General features: G+C 61.8%; 1 protein-coding gene and 1 long non-coding RNA gene across 2 annotated transcripts; one reads left to right on the forward strand and one right to left on the reverse strand.

Moving 5' to 3' along the window:
• Window positions 1-754: 754 nt before the first annotated feature.
• Window positions 755-4763, reverse strand: LOC129402285 (uncharacterized). The gene is made up of 3 exons (XR_008628618.1): window positions 4619-4763; window positions 3553-3605; window positions 755-3358 (listed from the first exon to the last, which is right to left on the reverse strand). It is a non-coding gene; the product is annotated as an uncharacterized LOC129402285 (long non-coding RNA).
• Window positions 4764-7436: 2673 nt separating this feature from the next.
• LOC101537945 (tubulin beta-2B chain) lies at window positions 7437-10259 on the forward strand. Its single transcript, XM_055126012.1, has 4 exons — window positions 7437-7593; window positions 8230-8338; window positions 8550-8660; window positions 8985-10259. The coding sequence occupies exons 1-4, from the start codon at window positions 7537-7539 to the stop codon at window positions 10043-10045; spliced, it is 1338 nt and encodes a 445-aa protein (XP_054981987.1). The 5' UTR covers window positions 7437-7536; the 3' UTR covers window positions 10046-10259.
• The last annotated feature ends 8123 nt before the right edge of the window (window positions 10260-18382 follow it).

Genomic DNA, 18382 nt, shown 5'->3' on the forward strand with positions numbered 1-18382 from the left:
GTGGCTGTAAATATCTTTGTCCTCTTTGGGCCACATCTGCAGATGCTCAGAGCTTAGGCCAGCCCCGTGTTCAGGGGTCACTCCTGGAGGCGCTCGGGGGGCCACCTCTCGGGCCTCGTATCTCCTTCTGATGGGAGCACAGTCAGGTGCCCAGCCTGACTGTACTCCCAGTACAGTGCTCGAGGCGGAACTCAGTGCTCCCACGTATGAAGCCTGTGCTCCAGCCCCTGAGCCTTCTCCCCTAGAAACTTCTTTTCCTTAGAGCCTCCAGTCAGCCCCTTCTGGCTGTAGAAATCTTCTAGTAGGGGCAGCCACTCAAAACAATCTCCTAAGGGTTATTTTGGGTTTTTTTGGTTGTTGGTTTTTTTTTTTAATCAACTTTGATTTTCAAGTCATTTATGGTGATTTTTTTTTTTTACAAAATGTATTTATCTTGTGTATGGTGATTTTTGACAGTCTAAAATCTATATGCCCAGTGTAAAACCCAAGCTACCTCACAAAGACATAAGGTGATAAACTCTCCTTAAGGTACAGTAAATAGGGGCTGGAGTGATAGCACAGCGGGGAGGGCGTTTGCCTTGCACACGGCCAACCCAGGTTCGATTCCCAGCATCCCATATGGTCCCCTGAGCACCGCCAGGAGTAATTCCTGAGTGCAGAGCCAGGAATAACCCTGTGTATCGCCAGGTGTGACCCAAAAAGCAAAAAGAAAAGGTACAGTAAATAAAATAATGCGGGACACTTGACTCACAAGCAAATTCTAGCGATTGCTTGAAAAATAGTGAAGAAGCACGTGCCAAAGTAAAGAGACAGAGATTGAATTTTCACTAGCCTGATATTTTGAAAATATTTACGAAAACTATGCCAGTAGGGCTTTGTAATTAAAACAGAGATCAAGGGTCTACAGAAACAGGACAATGTGGAGGGTGCTTGCCTTACACACGCGCCTGACTCAGGTTCGATCCCCTGTACCCCATGCCGTCCCCTGAGCCCGCCAGGAGTGACCCCAGAGCCAGGAGTCAGCCCTGCACATCGCCAGGTGAGACAAAAAAAAATAAAAAAGAAAAAAGAAAAACCAATAGTCCAGGATGAACAACCATGTGCAAAAGGTAATTTTAGACAAAAGTGGCTTCAAACACTATTTTAAATAATATCGCACTCTTTAACATCTTAATTTGATTTCTTTCCTTTCTCAATAAAACAATCAATAAAAGCTGCACAGACATTTGTAACAACAGCATATGTGCATGACAAACATTCACACCTATGGCGCACCCGCACATGCACACATGAACATACACACACACACACACACACACACACACACACACACACCTGGAAAGGGTTCAGGCATGCGCAGACTCCAAGGCAGTTCTTTTGCGAAAATTATATTCCGTATCCCGGTGCTGGCCTTCCTACTGTCCTACTACCCTTTCACTACACTTGAGCTGGGAGAATCCCGGGCCGCGTGAATCACACCACAGAAACGCTGCAAACTGTAAGCAGATGTAACACTCACCTGTAACACTGCAAAGAAAAGTTCCTTTTTTAAAACAGGAGGCTGGGAGGGGAGAGAGCTGGGGGGGTGGAATAAATGCCCCTAGGTTGAAGATCCAGAGACCATCCCAGACACACACAGCCCCCAGCACGACAACAGAAAAAAAGTCCCACAGGGGCTGAAGTGATAGCACAGAGGGTAGGGCATTTGCCTTGCAGGAGGCCGACCTGGATTCGATCCCCAGCATCCCATATGGTCCCCCAAGCACTGCCAGGAGTAACCCCTGTGCATCGCTGGATATGACCCAAAAAGAAAAAAAGAAAAAAAAGCTCCACGGATCTAAACTTCCGGCATTTCACCTAGCTCCTTATCTTCATCACGTAGAAGGTTCGGATCATTTCACTGTAGACTTTTGCGGGAATGGGCCTTTGTGGCAGGTAGAGCAGGCAGGGCAGGGCGAAACGGTCAGCAGTCTGGCTTCAAAGGCAGAGCCCTTGGATGAATACTGACTTCAAAGATACCATCAATGGATCAAGGCCATCGCCATTGGCTAAGAAAACACACACACACACACACACACACACACACACACACACACACACACACACCCCAAATAAGTAAATAGGACTATGTCAAACAAAAAGCTTTCTGCAATGTAAAACAAATGACGCTCAAATAAAGACACCCTAGGGCCTGCAGGAGCAGCAAGCAGGTTGTTTGTCTTGGACAGGAGACCCACCCCGCTTCCATCCCGGCACCCAGGGGAACCTGCCAGGCATGACCCCTAGGTGCAAAGCCAGGAGTAAGTGCTGAGCCAAAAATAAAATAAAGACACCCTACTAAATTGGAGGAAACATTTGCCCACCATCCATCATGTTTTATATATGTAAGTACACACACACACACACACACACACACAAACACATAAGATACATAAAGTACTCTACTCACGTCTCAGCAGCAATGAAACAAAAAGCCCCATCAAAAAATAGGAAAGAGGGGCTGGAGAGATGGTACAGTGGGGAGGGCGTTTGCCTTGCCCGCGCCAACCCTAGTTTGATTCCCAGCATCCCATAGGGTCCCCCGAGCACCTACAGGAGTCATTCCTGAGTGCAGAGCCAGGAGTATCCTCTGAGCATCGCTGGGTGTGACCCCAAAAACAAAAAGCTAAAAAAAAAAGGGGGGAGGGCAAGGCCCCACTTGTTATCAGGAAAATGGGCCTGAAAGGAAGCCAGGTACTGGCTGTAGCAGACAACAGACACCAGGTGCTGTGGGGACCTTGAGACGGGACCCTTGCTCACTGTTGGGGGAGGGGTCTCCTCTGGCTCAGCTCAACAGGAAAAAGCACAGAGACACCGGCCCACAGCCCCACTGCCCGGCATCTCCCCGTCCCCCGGCACAAAACCCATCACTCGCAAAGGTATTGGCACACCTCTGTCCGTTCACAGAAAAGCCAAGATCCAGAAGGAGCCCGGGCACCCAGGAGCGAGGGACGGAGGAAGGGACGGAGGCAGACACAGCGGGTCCGGGGTTTGTCCCAAGAAGGTGCAGTTTCGAGTTCAGCTGGGACGGAACCGGAGGGTTCTGTGCTGAGCTCAGTGGCGGGGGGGGGGGGGAGGGCAAGGCTGGACACACGGACAGCAGGACAGCATTCTGATGAGCAGCCTCTGGGCTTTGACGGCATCGGGGAGGGGTGAGGCGGGCACTCGGGGGTCACGGGCACGGCTCCTTCACACGGCCGACCCGAACCCCGCTGTCTCAACTCCCGCAACAACTAATTTCAACGGTATCACATCACAGTGGCTTTCGACTGGAAACGGTTTTTCTTCTTCCAACAAGCGGAAAGGCCAGACACGCCTTCTGGGGAGGAAAAGGATCAGGCAAGAGGGTCCAGACGGGACGTGTGCAGACCACGCCTCTGAGGACCAAGAACACCCCAGGCCAAGCTGCACCCCAGCCGAGAGGCCCCCCACATCCCCCCCCACCCTGCTGCCAGCCTTCAATTCAGAAGCCAGAAGCCACCCTCGGCGAGCCGGGAGCAAACGTCTCCTTACCTTTGGCGGCTTCTCAGGCCCACAGCGGGATCGCCCCTTCCAGCCTCGTCCTTCTAGGAAGGCAAACGACAAGTGAGCATCAGACCAGCAGGCTCAGGCACAGAAAGTACAACAGTGACCAGTGCACGTGGCTGGAGCCACCTCCTTAAACAACTCCTGCTGAGGACAGGGGGACTCTCATGGCAGAAAAGTTAATTACCCGGCAGATTAACTCCTGGTGCTGTTCTGGGAAGTCCAGATGGACTGGTTTGAAATTCCCCTTCCCGGGGCTGGGGCGGTAGCACCCAGAGCCGCCAGGAGTGACCCCTGAGCCTGCAGGGGGCTCTGAACACCCGGGTGTGGCCCAGAACCCAGGAGAAATAAATAACACTGCGATTAGATTCGGGGGAAGGCTGTGGGAATCCCTCAGGAGCTGCTCCAGCTTGGGGTTTTCCTTTAAAACAAACCAAGGACGAACTGAACCACCAGGCTTAGAACCACCACGCTAAGGAGCAAAGAGTGGGGTCAGGGACGTGATGGGGCCCTTCGTGGCCTTGTAGGTGTTGGGTCCTGGGTTCGAAACCCGGCGCCACAAAAGTCATTTTGTTTTCAGTGGGACTGGAGAGACGGTTCAGTGAGTGAGGCATATGCCCTGCACACAAAGGACGGGGTTCAGTCCCTGGCACTCCAGACCGTCCCCCACACACTCTCAGGATCCCTTAGCACAGAGCCGGGTCGAAGCCCTGAGCAACGCCAGGTGTGGCCCACCCTCTAGGAAAAAACAAAACAAAACAGGCGAAGGGCGTGTTCCTCTGTGTGTATAATCCGTGTGTACTTCTCTACGCCGCGCACATGTAAATGTCATGGATGGCAGGCGCAGGTGTGGGGCAGGCAGCAGAAAGAGCACTGTGGGGACGCCGCTGGGGCCGGCAGTAACGGGGCCATCGCGGCCAGCAGCTCCGTGGCGCCTGAGTCCTGGGCTGCCGCCCCTGGCGCAGGCGATGCCGAGCTCGGGGTCCCGCAGGCGCCCGTTGGCGAGGACGCTGTTCCTCCAGCCACCCGCCGCGGGCCCGCAGACCCCGCTCACCTGCGCGCACAGAGCCGCTGTCTGCAGCGGGCGCCCGCCCTGCCCCCGGCCGCTCCGGAACCTTCCCCGGAGAGCCGAGCCGGGGAGCTGGGGCTCCCCTCCTGCCCTCCGCATGACAAAGCCCACGGCGCTCGGCCAGCCTGCACCGCGGCCATCTTTCACCCCAACTCCACCCGGGAACAGCCCCGCGGAGGGCAGCGGTTTGGGGGCGGGAGGGGGCGGGACGCAGCGGGCACTGGCGCCTGGAGTTTTCTCTGTCGCTGCCAGCCCGTGGGTCACCTGTGCTGGCCGCTGTGGGGAGCCCCCTGACTTGGAAAGGACAAAGGGTCCAGCCGCCGCAGCCACCCGGGCAGCCTTTGATGAATGGCCCGCTCCGGCTTCCCAGGGATGGGGGGGCCCCTGGGACCAGGAGCGCCCCTCCCCCACGCTGAGCCCCTTCCCCGCCCCACTCCCCCAGGCGGCCGCCTGGTCCGCAGCAATGCAGGGGTTGGTCCTTCCCAGCGCTGCCCCTGGAGAGCGCGGAGAGAAAGCGGAGGGAGGAGGACGGATCCGGCTCCTTTCAGCCCTTCCCCATTCACCGGCCAAGTGGCGGTTGCCCAGGAAACTGCCGGGCACGGCGGCTCTCCGGCGGGGCTGCATCCGAAGTGGGAAGTGCGGGCGGGCGGTGGGGAAGACGGGGAAGGCGACACGTCTTAGGATTCAGACGCCCGCCCGGGCTGGCCCTGTGTGCGCAGCGCTGCCGCATTTACCGGGAGAGAGCTGGCAGCGGCCGCCTCCTCTCCACGCTCCCGTCAATGAAACACCCGTCCATGGGCGACGGGGAAGCGCAAAACATGAGATTTGCCATTTGAAACGGCCTGGAAACAGGGAGGGCTTGTGCACGCGTGACCTCTAAAGGGCGATCTCGCTCCCCTCAGCCGCCGTGGAGCGAGCCATGAGCCCGATTCCAAGCTGGGGCGTTTCCACACGGACTCGGGGCAGGCATCATCGCTAGGAATGGCCGTGGCGAGCTCAGAGCACATAAGCCACGATGAAGCGTGTTGTCCTAAGCTCCGTGCGCGGCATACATGCAGTGACCTCGCGCACAGGAGCTGCGAGTGTGTCAGACAAAAGGAACCCTGCCGGGGCGGTCCTGCGCTCCCAGGTGGGTCCAGTGTGGCACTGTGGGACCCTGGCTCCCCGCCCTGGGCGGCCACCTAAAGGACACGGGAAAGAGAAGAAACCGAGGGCGTCTGCAGGCATGGCTGCGGCACCGCCAGCCTCTCCACGCCTGATGAAGAATCAAGGTGTGCGGCACCCTGTCCTGAGGGGCGGGGGTGCGCGGGGAAGGGCCAGAGAGAAGCCCCCGCAGGCAGCGGGGCGCGAGACCCGCAGGACCCCGGCCAGCGCAGGCGACTCCCCGCCTCCCTGCAGCCAGGGGGAGGAAAGCGTGCATCATGCACCCACCGGGGAGTGAACATTTCCGCCTGGGCACTCGGGGATCCGAAGCCCAACTCAGAGGCGGCCACTGCGCGGGGTCTGGACGGCACCCGGGGTGGCCCCCGCGGGTCTGCAGTGCTGACACTCCAGGGCGACGTCGCGGCTCCGGAGCAGGACGGCAGAACTCCAGCCAACCGGCCGCGACCTTGAGAGTCCTTGAGGGTTGCGGCCGCCCTCTCTGCGCGGGTGGGAGTCCGCGACCCACGGGGGTCAGCTCCGCACTGGCAGGGACCCTTGCGCGGCCTGCCGCAGTGGGCGCTGGGCGGCGGAGCTTTTGTTCTCTTTGTGCGCCAGTGCGAGCCCCCTTCCAGCCCTCCGCGAGGGGAGGGGGCGACCAGCTCGCTGGGAGGGGCTCGCGCCGCCGCCCACCGGAACCTCTGCGCAGATGACAAGGGGCTCTGTCACATCCCCCGAGGTCCCAGATGGGGGGCACGCCCCCCAGGTGCCGGCCTCGCTGCTCTCCCACCTGTCCCCTGGCCCCGCGAAGACGGGAAGGGGTACACAGCCCCAGCCTGGGGGGCCGGGGGCCCTGACTCCCTGCTCCCCACACCCCGGCCGTGAAGTCGGGGCGAGCGATGCGCTCGGAAGCTCATCCATACAATAGCGCCGGGGAAGGGGCGCGCCGGGACTGCGGCAGCGCTCAGCTGGGGAGCACGCACACGCGAACCCCAAGATTCCGGAGCCCTTTGTTCCTCCGCAGCCCCGCCCCCGGCCCACCCGTCCTCACCGCAGGCGTCTACACCGCCTGCAGGGCCACACCCACCCCATCCACTCCCAAGCAACAAAAGCAGTGGGGTGGGGGAGGAGGATGAAGACTTGAGGTTGACTAGGAGCAGGGGCAGGTCTGGAAGAGGTGGGGGTCCGCAGGAGGTGGGGGTCTGGAAGAAGTGGGGGGTCTATAGTTGGTGGGGGTCTTTAGGTGGTGGGGGGCGAGGTCGCCCAGCCCCCCGTGCTGCAGGGGTGAAGGGCGCAGCTGTCTCCCTGCTAGGTGAGGGCTGCACCCCAGGCCTGGGGACTCGGGGTCCCCGCGCTCAGACCCAGCACCCTCACGGCCGGGGCTCCCCCGGGGGCGCCGGGCCCCTCCCGAGTCCCCCAGGAGGGCGCGGTGTGAGGTCCGGGGCGCGGGGAGCGGGGGGCGAGGGGAGCCCGCGGGCCGCGCACCTGCCGGCCGCTCCCGGGCCGCGGTCCCCGCGCAGACAATGCGCTCGCCGCCGGCGCGCCCCCGGGACCCCGCTCGGCGCCCCGCCCCGGCGGCCCTCGCCGATTGGCCGCGCGCCCGGGCATTACGTCAGCGGGGCGGGGCGGGGCGGGTCCTGCGCTCGCCCCGCCCCCCGCCTATAAAGGCGCGCCCGCGGCCGGCCGCTCCCCTCCCGCTGCCCAGCTGCTCCCCGGCTCCTCGCGGCGCGTGCAAGGGAACACGGACCCCCCGAGCCGGCACCATGCGTGAGATCGTGCACATCCAGGCGGGCCAGTGCGGCAACCAGATCGGCGCCAAGGTGCGCGGGGGGCGCCGGTGGGGGTCCCGCGCCCGGCCCTCGCGGCCGCTTTGTGCGGCCCGGCGGGGGTCTCGGCGGGGGTCCCGGCGGGGGCGCGGGGCGGGGGGCGCGGGGCTGGCTCCCCCTTTCGTTGCCTCTGCCCCTTCCACGCGCTCCTCTTCCGCCGGGCGCCCCGCGGGCGCGGGAGGGGCCCGGGGGTGGAAATTACTCATCCGAATTCCCGCCCGAGCCGCGGGGGGAGGGGAGGGGAGGCGCGGCGCGCAATTGTCCGGGACGTGCTTGGCATCGAGACCACCCTCGCGCCCCCTCCCGGGCCGCCGGCGCCCCCAGCTGTGACCCCGAGCACTGGCGCCCGCGCCCGGGACGGGACCCGCCTCTCCGCCCTCCCCGCCGCCCGCCGCCTCCCGCCCCCCGCAGCTGTTGTCCCCGGAAACGCCCAATTTCGACTTTCACGCGTAAACTGCAAGCTCGCCGCCAGCCCCAGGCCCACCACTCTCGAGCCCCTAAGGAGCCTGGGCGCCCGGGAGGCTGCCGGACCTGAGCCGGGGTCCAGGGGAGGGGGGCGGTGCCCCGGCCCCACCCCTCCACTTCTCCCGGGTTCCCGCGTGGAGACCGCAGCCTCTTTCTGTGTCTCAGTTCTGGGAGGTCATCAGTGACGAGCACGGCATCGACCCCACCGGCAGTTACCATGGAGACAGCGATCTGCAGCTGGAGCGGATCAATGTGTACTACAATGAGGCCACTGGTAACTGCATCCCCGCCCCACCCCACCCCCAGCGGGCCAGGAGTGAGGTTCCCTGGGAGGGTGGGCTGGAGAATACGGAATCCCACCCACTGCAGTGGGCGCCGCCCCAGCTCTCAGCGCGATTGTGCGATTGTGATTGTGTGTCCTTTGTTTGCTGAGAGCCGGGCCAACCCTCTCCTCTAGCCACTCTCACCCAGCTCTGTCCCCGCAGGGAACAAGTATGTGCCCCGGGCCATCCTGGTGGACCTGGAGCCCGGCACCATGGACTCGGTCAGGTCGGGACCATTCGGCCAGATCTTCAGGCCCGACAACTTCGTGTTTGGTGAGTGGCAGGGCAAAGGCAGGGGTATCTGGAGGACATCTTGGGTGGCAGGGAGTGGCCGGCCCAGGGCAAGCAGGAAACACTTCCAGTTACCTGTTAATGTATGAGCTAAAATGCCAACTTGCCCTTCAGCTTCTAATAGCCAGGTAGAACCCCGGCCTTCCTTGTTTGTAATTATACCCATGACCAAAGATTTTAACATCTGGCCATTTTGCTGAAAATAATCTGATCTGAACACTTACTCACTGACCTATATTAAAGGTTTTTGCTAAGGAGGAATTTAATCCAAGCATCACGATTGATGGCGTTCCCTCCCCCTGGCAGGCCAGAGCGGCGCCGGCAACAACTGGGCCAAGGGCCACTACACAGAGGGCGCGGAGCTGGTGGACTCGGTCCTGGACGTCGTGAGGAAGGAGTCGGAGAGCTGCGACTGCCTGCAGGGCTTCCAGCTGACCCACTCGCTGGGTGGGGGCACGGGCTCGGGCATGGGCACCCTGCTCATCAGCAAGATCCGCGAGGAGTACCCCGACCGCATCATGAACACCTTCAGCGTCATGCCCTCGCCCAAGGTGTCGGACACGGTGGTGGAGCCCTACAACGCCACCCTGTCTGTGCACCAGCTGGTGGAGAACACGGACGAGACCTACTGCATCGACAACGAGGCGCTGTACGACATCTGCTTCCGAACCCTCAAGCTCACCACGCCCACCTACGGCGACCTCAACCACCTGGTGTCGGCCACCATGAGCGGCGTGACCACCTGCCTGCGCTTCCCCGGCCAGCTCAACGCCGACCTGCGCAAGCTGGCCGTGAACATGGTGCCCTTCCCGCGCCTGCACTTCTTCATGCCCGGCTTCGCGCCCCTGACCAGCCGGGGCAGCCAGCAGTACCGCGCCCTGACCGTGCCCGAGCTCACCCAGCAGATGTTTGACTCCAAGAACATGATGGCCGCGTGCGACCCGCGCCACGGCCGCTACCTGACGGTGGCCGCCATCTTCCGCGGCCGCATGTCCATGAAGGAGGTGGACGAGCAGATGCTGAACGTGCAGAACAAGAACAGCAGCTACTTCGTGGAGTGGATCCCCAACAACGTGAAGACGGCCGTGTGCGACATCCCGCCGCGGGGGCTCAAGATGTCGGCCACGTTCATCGGCAACAGCACGGCCATCCAGGAGCTGTTCAAGCGCATCTCGGAGCAGTTCACGGCCATGTTCCGCCGCAAGGCCTTCCTGCACTGGTACACGGGCGAGGGCATGGACGAGATGGAGTTCACCGAGGCCGAGAGCAACATGAACGACCTGGTGTCCGAGTACCAGCAGTACCAGGACGCCACGGCCGACGAGCAGGGCGAGTTCGAGGAGGAGGAGGGCGAGGAGGAGGCCTGAGGCCCGGCAGGTTAGGGACAGCTGAGAAGGATCTGGGGGTGGGGGGTCACTGGAGAGAGCTTCGCTTGGAAGGGAAGAAGCATGTCCTGGGTGTGCCTGGTTCTCTGGTGCTCTTTTCTTTTCTCCTTTTGTAACACTGACATCGATGTAACCTTTGAGATATTCCTGAGCTACTGTTGTAATGACTAAAGTCACATAAATGTTTGTGTCCTGACACTGCCTCTTCTCTGTCTCCGCCTCTCCCCTCCTGAGCTCCCCCTGAGCAGCTGCAGGGACTCCCAGAACACACCACATCTGCCCTGGGCAGGGGGGAGGGGTAGCAAAGGTTCCAATGAATGAATTCACTCTGGGGAGAAAACTACACCGGAAGCAGTCACACCCAGCTTAAGGCGGGTGATGACTCGGGCGTTTCAGAGGCCTTGAAGCAGCCGCTTTCCTGCTGGGCTGCCCGCACGTGGCATGGATCCTCATGCACAAGCCCCCGTGCCCACTGCGAGTTGGCTCCCACCTCACACATTCCACGCTGTCCTCGGGCCCACAGTGCTCCTTCCCTCTTGCCTTCACCTTCCACTACACTAACTCGCCTTCTTCTTTTCACACTAAGGTGTTGAAGTGGGTCTCTTCCCCAGGGAATTTCGCTGTGTGCGTTGGAATACAGAGTATCTCTCCCCCTCCACATGCCAGACTTTCTCCTTGAATGGATACATAGTAAATAGGGCTGGACTTTCTCTTTGAATGGATACATAGTAAATAGGGCTGGACTTTCTCCTTGAATGGATACATAGTAAAGGATCCATTCTAGGATAGACATTGTTTCCATTTTCTCAGCCTCACAGGAAACAAGTTGAGGGGAAGCATTGTGTCCTGGAATGGGCACCTTGTGTAAGCTTCCCCAGAGCAGCATCAGAAGATCAGAACATGATGCCTGTTCTTGAAAAAGTTAACGAAATCCTCTGTACTTAAGAACGGCTGGAGCTGGGGCCCGAACCATCATCTAGTGGGTCAGGTGTTGCCTTGCATGCGGCTGACAGGCGTTCAAGCCCCAGCACCCCACGTGGTCCCCCGAGTCCAGCAGAGTGATTCCTGCCTCAGGAGTAAGCCCTGAACACCGCCAGATATGCCCCCCTCCCCCTGCCCACGCCTCCCCCAAGAAAGAGATAGAGTCTGGCTACGAAGGAATCTGCCAAAATATGAGCCCAAATGCTCTTCGTTTACTGGGACTCGTACCAGGCAGAGTTCGGACTGGAACCCCAGCCTTGAGGTGGCCTGCAGGCCACTGCGCTGAAGGGTGGGGTCCAGCAAACGCCCTGCCGGAGTCCGGCTCGTTCTTTGTCGGTGGTGGCGCGCGTGGCTCACTGCGGGAAGAGTGAACGTCATTAGCGGGGCGAGACACGGCGCCCAGGGCAGGGGTAACCCAGAACACGGGGGCTATGACTTGCCTGGTAGCGACACGAGTCAGGATGAGGGAAACTTAACTCTGACAGCATTTAATTTTCACTTCGACTTGTTTCTACCCTGAAATACTAAAACGGGGCGGGGGTGGGGCTGCCGCCGGCTCTGCGCAGGGGGGAGTCAGGCATTCGCCCAAGGGCCCCTCCGCGGAGAGGCGGCAGGCCAGGAAGCCTGGACAGCTGAGGCCTGAGGACCAGCAGGCCCGGGTCAGCAGACGGCGACCTCGGCTGGAGTCCCTGGACTTCAGAGGAAGTGACAGGTGCCGTCCTGCGGAGCTGCTGCGAAGCTTCTGAGGCTCGGTCTGAGGGCGGCGCCAGTTCCGATGCTGGTTCTGAAGGTCCTGAGCTCTGGGCCCGCTGCCAGGGCTTGGGCCTGTCCTTGGCGGTGCCTTCGCCCCGTCAGACGCATCATCGGTGACTGTGAACGAGAGTGTGGCTGCTGCCAGGCCGCCAGCCGGCCAGCCCGTCGCCAGGCCCACGTCCACACCACGAGAGCTTCCTCCGCGCGGTGCCAGCAGTGGCGGCCAGGTGGGCCAGCCAGGCAGGTGCCCTGGGGCGGTGTCAGTGACCTGGCCGAGTAACCTTGAAACGCAAACTTGGGCACAGCGAGCACATTACGGAGATGGGGTGAGGGCGGGGGTGCGCAGGGGAGAGGGGTGACGGGGGAGGGGAGGAGGGGGGAGGGCTGTTCTCCGTATTCTGCTGCTCTCGTCCTTCCCGATGCGCCCCTAGGACAGTCCTCTGGGTGGGCACAGCGTCCAAGGCTAAGCTGGAGCCTGGGGTCAGAGTTCTAAGGTCATAGGCCTCATTCCTGGTTGCATCTCGGGGGTTCTTAAATTAAGGCCACGTGGGGGATGGAGGAGGGAAGGAGGCTTCCGGGCTCCACAAACACAGCGTCTTTCAGCCTCCTCCGGCCCGACAGAAGTGACCTTTTCTGTTTTGGGGGGGCCACACCCAGCAGTGCTCAGGGGCCACTCCCAGTGCCCAGGACTGACCCAGGGTCGGCGGCACGTGAGGCAAATGCCTTAACCCTGAGCTCTCCTGGCCCTCAGAAAGTGGCCTTCAAAGCAAGAAGCGTCCCCCCGAGATCAGCTTCTGCTGTGACCCCCCCTTGGGTGATGCCCCGATGTCTCTGCCGTCTTCAATCCTACACACCTCACAGAACCCAGTCTTTAGAGTCCCTCGCTGCAGGTGTGTCCTGAGGGGATTTTTTCCGACTGAGAATTCACCGGGTTCGTTTCTTCAGATGTATGGCAGCCATGAGTGTGTGTGTGTGTGAGTGTGTGTGTGTGAGTGTGTGTGTGAGAGTGTGTGTGTGAGTGTGTGTGAGTGTGTGTATGTGTGTGTGTGAGTGTGTGTCTGTGAGTGTGTGTATGTGTGTGACTGTGAGTGTGTGTGTGTGAGAGAGAGTGTGTGTGTGTATGTGGTGTGTGTGTGTATGTGTGTGTATGTGTGTGAGTGTGTGTGTGTGTATGTGGTGTGGTGTGTGTGTGTGAGTGTGTGTATGTGTGTGTATGTGTGTGAGTGTGTGTGTGTGTGTGAGAGAGAGTGTGTGTGTGTGTGTGTATGTGGTGGTGTGTGTGTGAGAGAGAGTGTGTGTGTGTATGTGGTGTGTTATGTGTGTGTGTGTGTGTGCATGTGCTGGGGGTGAAGGTGTGGGATTTTGAATATTATGATTCTGTCTTCCGTGGTTTTGGAATCTTGTCTTTTCCCAAGTGTCACTGCCCCAACTACTCACCATTCACTCCCACAAAGGCTCACCCGCACCTACTCCGTGCAGGGCACCTGGTGGGCAAACAGGAACAAACATGCTCGGGCCTCTAAGGCCCTCGGGGGCCTGGGGAGACCAGTGCCAGCGCGGGTGGCAGCGGCGGCAGCGGCAGGACGCGGTGGAGGCGGGTCTCGCTCACTCGCAGGGGCTGGAAATCGGGGCAGTTTCCACGCAGGAAGCGACACTCAGATCCCCAGACCAGGGGCCGAGGCGAGTCACAGAGTAACGAGAGCCGGGTTCCAGGAGGGCGCCCGCTCCAGAGCAGCCCTGCAAGGGCCGGCTCTGTCATTAGCGAGGGCGCAGCACTGTAATTAGCCCTTCTGGGGCCGAGCCCCTGCGTCCCCCCCTCTCCTCTGCCCCAGCGAGTCGGGGGCGCCTCTGGAAGGCCTGGCCGGGCATAGAAGCGGCTCTTTCTCCCGGTCCTGCCTCTGCACCCCGCACGGGAAGGCGCGAACCTCTCCCGCGTGCCCTGGGACATGCTCCCGGAAGACCCCTGCCCTCTCACCCGGCGCCCTCCCCGCGGGGGACCTCCTCGCCGCGCGTGACAGGGACGGGATGGGTGTTTGGGTGTTTGCGGTCAGGGATGGATCGATTAGGAATTTTGGTTTTGGGGTCACACGCAGTGGTGCTCAGGGCACTCGTGGCAGGCTCGGGGAGCCACAGGAGTTTGGGGGGCCTGGGTCAGCTGAGCGCCCTCCCCACGGCTCTGCTGCTCCGAGCCCCCAACTAGAAACCGTGAACACGGACAACGCGGCACTCGGTCGGGTGACTCCCGACAAACCCCCGGAAGCTCCCAAGGCGGGCGGCGGGGTGAACCGCCAAGCAGCCGCGTCTCCGCATCGCCCCATGATGGACAAGCAGAGGGGGGTCTCTCAGCGTCCAGGCAGAGATGACCGGCACCCTGCCCAGCCCTGAGACCCCCGTCCTCAGCCCCACCTTGCAGGTTCTGTGACCTGGTGTGAGACGCCACCAGCGGGAGAGAACCCGGACACTGGAGCCGCCATCCTGCCCTCACCGCCGGGCACCGGGGCTCGGTGTCTGTTCTGGGGGCTCCCCTCCCCCTTCCCGTGCCCCCCGCGCCGCAGTCACGCTAGTCGCAGTGGGCCTGGGAAGGAGCCCCCGCACCCAGGAATCCCAACTTTCTTCTCTCTCTGGCCCTGGGCGTGGCGGGGTGCTGGCTCGGCGACCCCAGTGGGCCACCTGTCTCGGGGACCCCTCGGACCCTGTGGCGCAAGACCCCCCACTCCCAGGCGGACTCCCCTAAGTTGAGCTGGGGGCCATTTCCCGGGGCCCAGCCAGCCTCCTGCCCGCCCCTACTCAGGCCAGAGAACAACAGGGCGGGGTCCCCCCAACATCTAGGGGAGGGTGTGTCAGCACACGGGCACTCCTGGCCTGGGGTCACCCCCAGCAGAGTGACCGCGTGCTTGGGGAGGGGTAGGCGGGCCCCGCTCCTGAGAGTGGTCTGCTCCAGAATGCTGTCGGTGTAGTCGGGAGACCCCCGGAGCGCACTGCACAGCTTGGCACGTCCCGCACGGCCCCCGCTGGCTCTGCCCTTCCCCTCCCCCACGGGCACGTGGAGAGTTCGCCTCGCTGACCGCACACCAAGGGGCTGAGAAACGGGCAACACTGCTGCCTCCGCACTCAGCCCTCCGAGGAGCCTCGGCTCGGACCCCGCCCAGGCCGGGATGGACCCAGAGCCTTTCTGGCCGGGCGAGGCCCTGACACAGCCTCTCCCAGGGCTGCCACAGACGGATGGTTCCCCGGCCTGTGCCCCCACGCCCCTCCCACCCCGCTGGCTCACTGCCCATAGCCCGCCCCTTCCCGCCCCCCTGCGCCCCTTCACCTCTGGTCGCTTCCCCTAGGAATGCTGGTTCTGTCCCCGTGACACTGTCCAGTGCAGCCCAGGGTTCTGCTGTCCCCTCACCGCCAGGGTGCCCCCCCCGCCGTGCCCCCAGCCCCCGCCCCGCCCTGTGACCTGCGGGCAGCCGGGAAGGGAGAGTAGATTCCAGGACCATGTGCCACCCTCTGTGTCTGCCACTTTACAGCCTGGCACGGGGAAAGCGGTCAGGAGGGGCGAAGAGAGTGGAGAGGGCGAGTGCAGGCAGGAGATGCGCCAGACTCCCCCTGCGGGGAAACGAGGCCTCGCCACCCCCCACCCCCCCAGCCCTCGCTCCTTCCTCTGCACCGGCCTCTCGCCACGCCTGGCAGCCCTCAGGATTATTTCCCTATATATACTGGGGTGGCGGGAGATGCCCAGTGGGGCCCAGGGACTGTTTCAGGCTCTGCGACCAGGAATGACCCTGGGGGTGCCTGGGGGACCCTCTGAGGAGCCAGAGAAGGGACAGGGTCTGGCCCCGACCTTGTGCCTCTGGCTGGCATTTCTCTGTCCTGTGTTCTGGTGAGGGAACTCGGGGGAGGCTCTTCCCCTGAGTCACACCCGGAGCCCACACACGCCCCGGGACCGCGAAAGGCCGTCTCGCTCATGGGGCCCGTGTCTGCTGCTCTCGCTGCAGGACCAGCCGCCCCGGGGGTCCGTGTCCATCACACAGCTGTGGGTTGTCGCTCTGAGTCCCCGCTCTGCGGAGGGTCCCAGCACGGTGGGGTGGGGCGGCGAGCATGTGAACTTAGCGTCACACTGACACCACTGGCACCTCAACTACAACGACAATTTTTACCTTGTAGTACAAAAATAAAACTTCTGAAGTTTTAAAACGCAAAGCATGTATATACTGTATTAATTGAAACTTGAGAGCGTTAAAAGATGTATGAAGGGGCTGGAGCGAAAGCACAGTGGGGAGGGCATTTGCCTTGCATGCGGCCAACCCGGGTTCGATTCCCAGCATCCCATATGGTCCCCCGAGTACCGCCAGGAGTAATTCCTGAGTGCATGAGACAGGAATAACCCCTGTGCATCGCCGGGTGTGACCCAAAACCCCCCAATAAATAAATAAATAAATAAAAATATGTTATTCTGGTTAAAAACAACAGAAAAAAAAAACAAACCTGGCTCCATCCACGTGCACGGTGGGAAGAGGAGGATTTTCCCGCCTGCCTGGGGGGATGGGAAAATTAACTGCCGCGACCGACCTGAAACTCTCTCGGGCGCCGCCACTGGCCTGTAGCTGCGGGCTGAGCGGTCAGTCCACCCCACTGCACATCCCGGCACCTGCTCGACCCCCGACAGAAACCGGCCAGAGCCGGACCGTGGCTGAGCCTCGGGGGTCTGGGGACGTGGTGCTGCTTCTGTGCTGGCTCGGGGTCACACTGCTGCCCTCTCTGTTGCGTTCAGGCCCTCTGGCCCTTCTTGCACGGGAGCAAATGATCTGGACCATGTGGACGCCCTGAAAAGCTTTTCCGCCCCCCACCCCCGAGGTCACAGGCCACACTGAGACGCGCCCCTCCAGTGCTCCTGTTCCTTACCGAGCCCTCAGGATGGGCTGCAGGTAAAGTCGGACACTCGCCTTGGAGTAGCCCGGAGTGACCGCACTGATACAGAACATCGGCTTCGAACCCGCCCCGGAAAGAGAAACGCCCAGATCTGGTCTGAGTGTCACCAGCCCAGGTCACGTGCCCGGTCGGGTAACAGGAAGTGCCAGCCTCCCGCCGTCTGCTCCCTTCCTGACCACCCTCTGCCCTGTCCCCAGCACCTCTGGTGCCCTCTGGGCTGGATCCTTTGGTTCGTAAAACAGTGTGGTCGTTCTCCGACATGTCACTTAGCACAAGGGCCGCAGCCTCTCTGTTTGTCACCCATGGGAGATCCCTCCCCCGCCACCTTCTTCTTTTTCTCTTTTTTGGTGAAGGGGTTTGGGGCCACACCTGGCAGTGCTCAGGGACTGCTCCTGGCTCTGCACTCAGGATCACCCCTCGCAGTGCGGGGGCAGATGGGGGCACCGTATGCCAGGCAAGTGCCCTCCCCGCTGTACTCTCACTCAGCCACAGGGCTGCCCCTTGCGGCTGCATAACCGCCCGTCACTGCAGAGACCCCAGTCCCGGTGCCCACACGGCTGCCCCGAAGAGCTGACGGGGCGGCAGCCAGGCAAGGATGTCGCAATGAACATGCAGCTCACTCCTGGGCCAGCCCCTGGCCGCCTGCGGCTGAACAGGCACAGATGGAACTGCGGATGTGAAATGCTAAGTTCAAGCCCTTTCCCGGCCCCGCCCACCGGGGGTCTGTTCCTGGCATCACGCGGGGTCCCCTAAGCCCCACCGGGAGTCATAGGCCCAGGAGGGAACCCTGAGCGCCACCACATGTGGCCCCAAAATCAAAAATATAAAAGTCCTTCAGCTGAAAGCCTCCTCGCTGATAATCAAGACTGGAGTCTCCAGGTAAAATCTATTTCCAGAGGGGCTGGAGCGACGGCACAGCGGGGAGGGCATCTGCCTTGCTCACGGTCGGCCCAGGTTCAATCCTGGCACCCCACAGGGCCCCCCGAGCACTGCCAGGAGTAATTCCTGAGTGCAGAGCCGGGAGTAACCCCTGAGCATCGCTGGGTGTGACCCAAAAAAGAAAAATAATCTATTTCCGGAGTGGATGGTTTCCTCTCAGAATCTGGGAAGGAGAAAACCCAACCCCGTCCGCTCCCCTGCCGGCGCGACACGCCCGAGCGGGGAAGGGCAGGACGCGTGTCCAGGCCCGGAGGCCAGCAGCCCTGGCCCTGGCCCTGGCACACCGCGGGCACATCAGGGGCCCCTCCGGAGAGCTCGAGAGGTCTGCACGGGGCTGGCAGAGGCAGCCGTGAGCCCCGGCAAAGGCCCCGCTCCGAGACACGGGCCCCTGACAGGAGCCTCGGGGCAGCCAGGGGGGCCGCTGCGGGGACCCGCCTCGGGACTGCGGGGGCTGGAGGTGGCACGGAGCAGCGCGAGGCAGGGCGGCGCTGCGGAGAAGGTGCCAGCCCCAGTTTCCCCGGGGGCGGGAGAGTGCCACTCTCACACAGACCCGCGCGCCCCCTCTCCATCTGCCGGGCCCGCCCGCCGCCAAGTGCTGGAGGCTGCCGCCCACCCCACGGGGAGACCAAGCTGCTCCCTCAGCGCGGATTCACGGAGAGGCGGGCACAAGGCCCCTGGCACGCCGGGGCCCGGTACCAAGGGAGCGTTGAAAAAAAAATTGCTCTGAAA

This window comes from Sorex araneus, chromosome 2 (genome assembly GCF_027595985.1).
Source record: "Sorex araneus isolate mSorAra2 chromosome 2, mSorAra2.pri, whole genome shotgun sequence".
Lineage (NCBI taxonomy): Eukaryota > Metazoa > Chordata > Mammalia > Eulipotyphla > Soricidae > Sorex > Sorex araneus.

Excerpts from the sequence above, each read along its gene's own strand:
- LOC101537945 (XM_055126012.1), top strand. The coding sequence starts at position 7,537 with ATGCGTGAGATCGTGCACATCCAGGCGGGCCAGTGCGGCAACCAGATC. Across the intron at positions 7,594-8,229 it reads GCAACCAGATCGGCGCCAAG|TTCTGGGAGGTCATCAGTGA; the intron begins GTGCGCGGGGGG and ends TCTGTGTCTCAG. Across the intron at positions 8,339-8,549 it reads GTACTACAATGAGGCCACTG|GGAACAAGTATGTGCCCCGG; the intron begins GTAACTGCATCC and ends CTGTCCCCGCAG.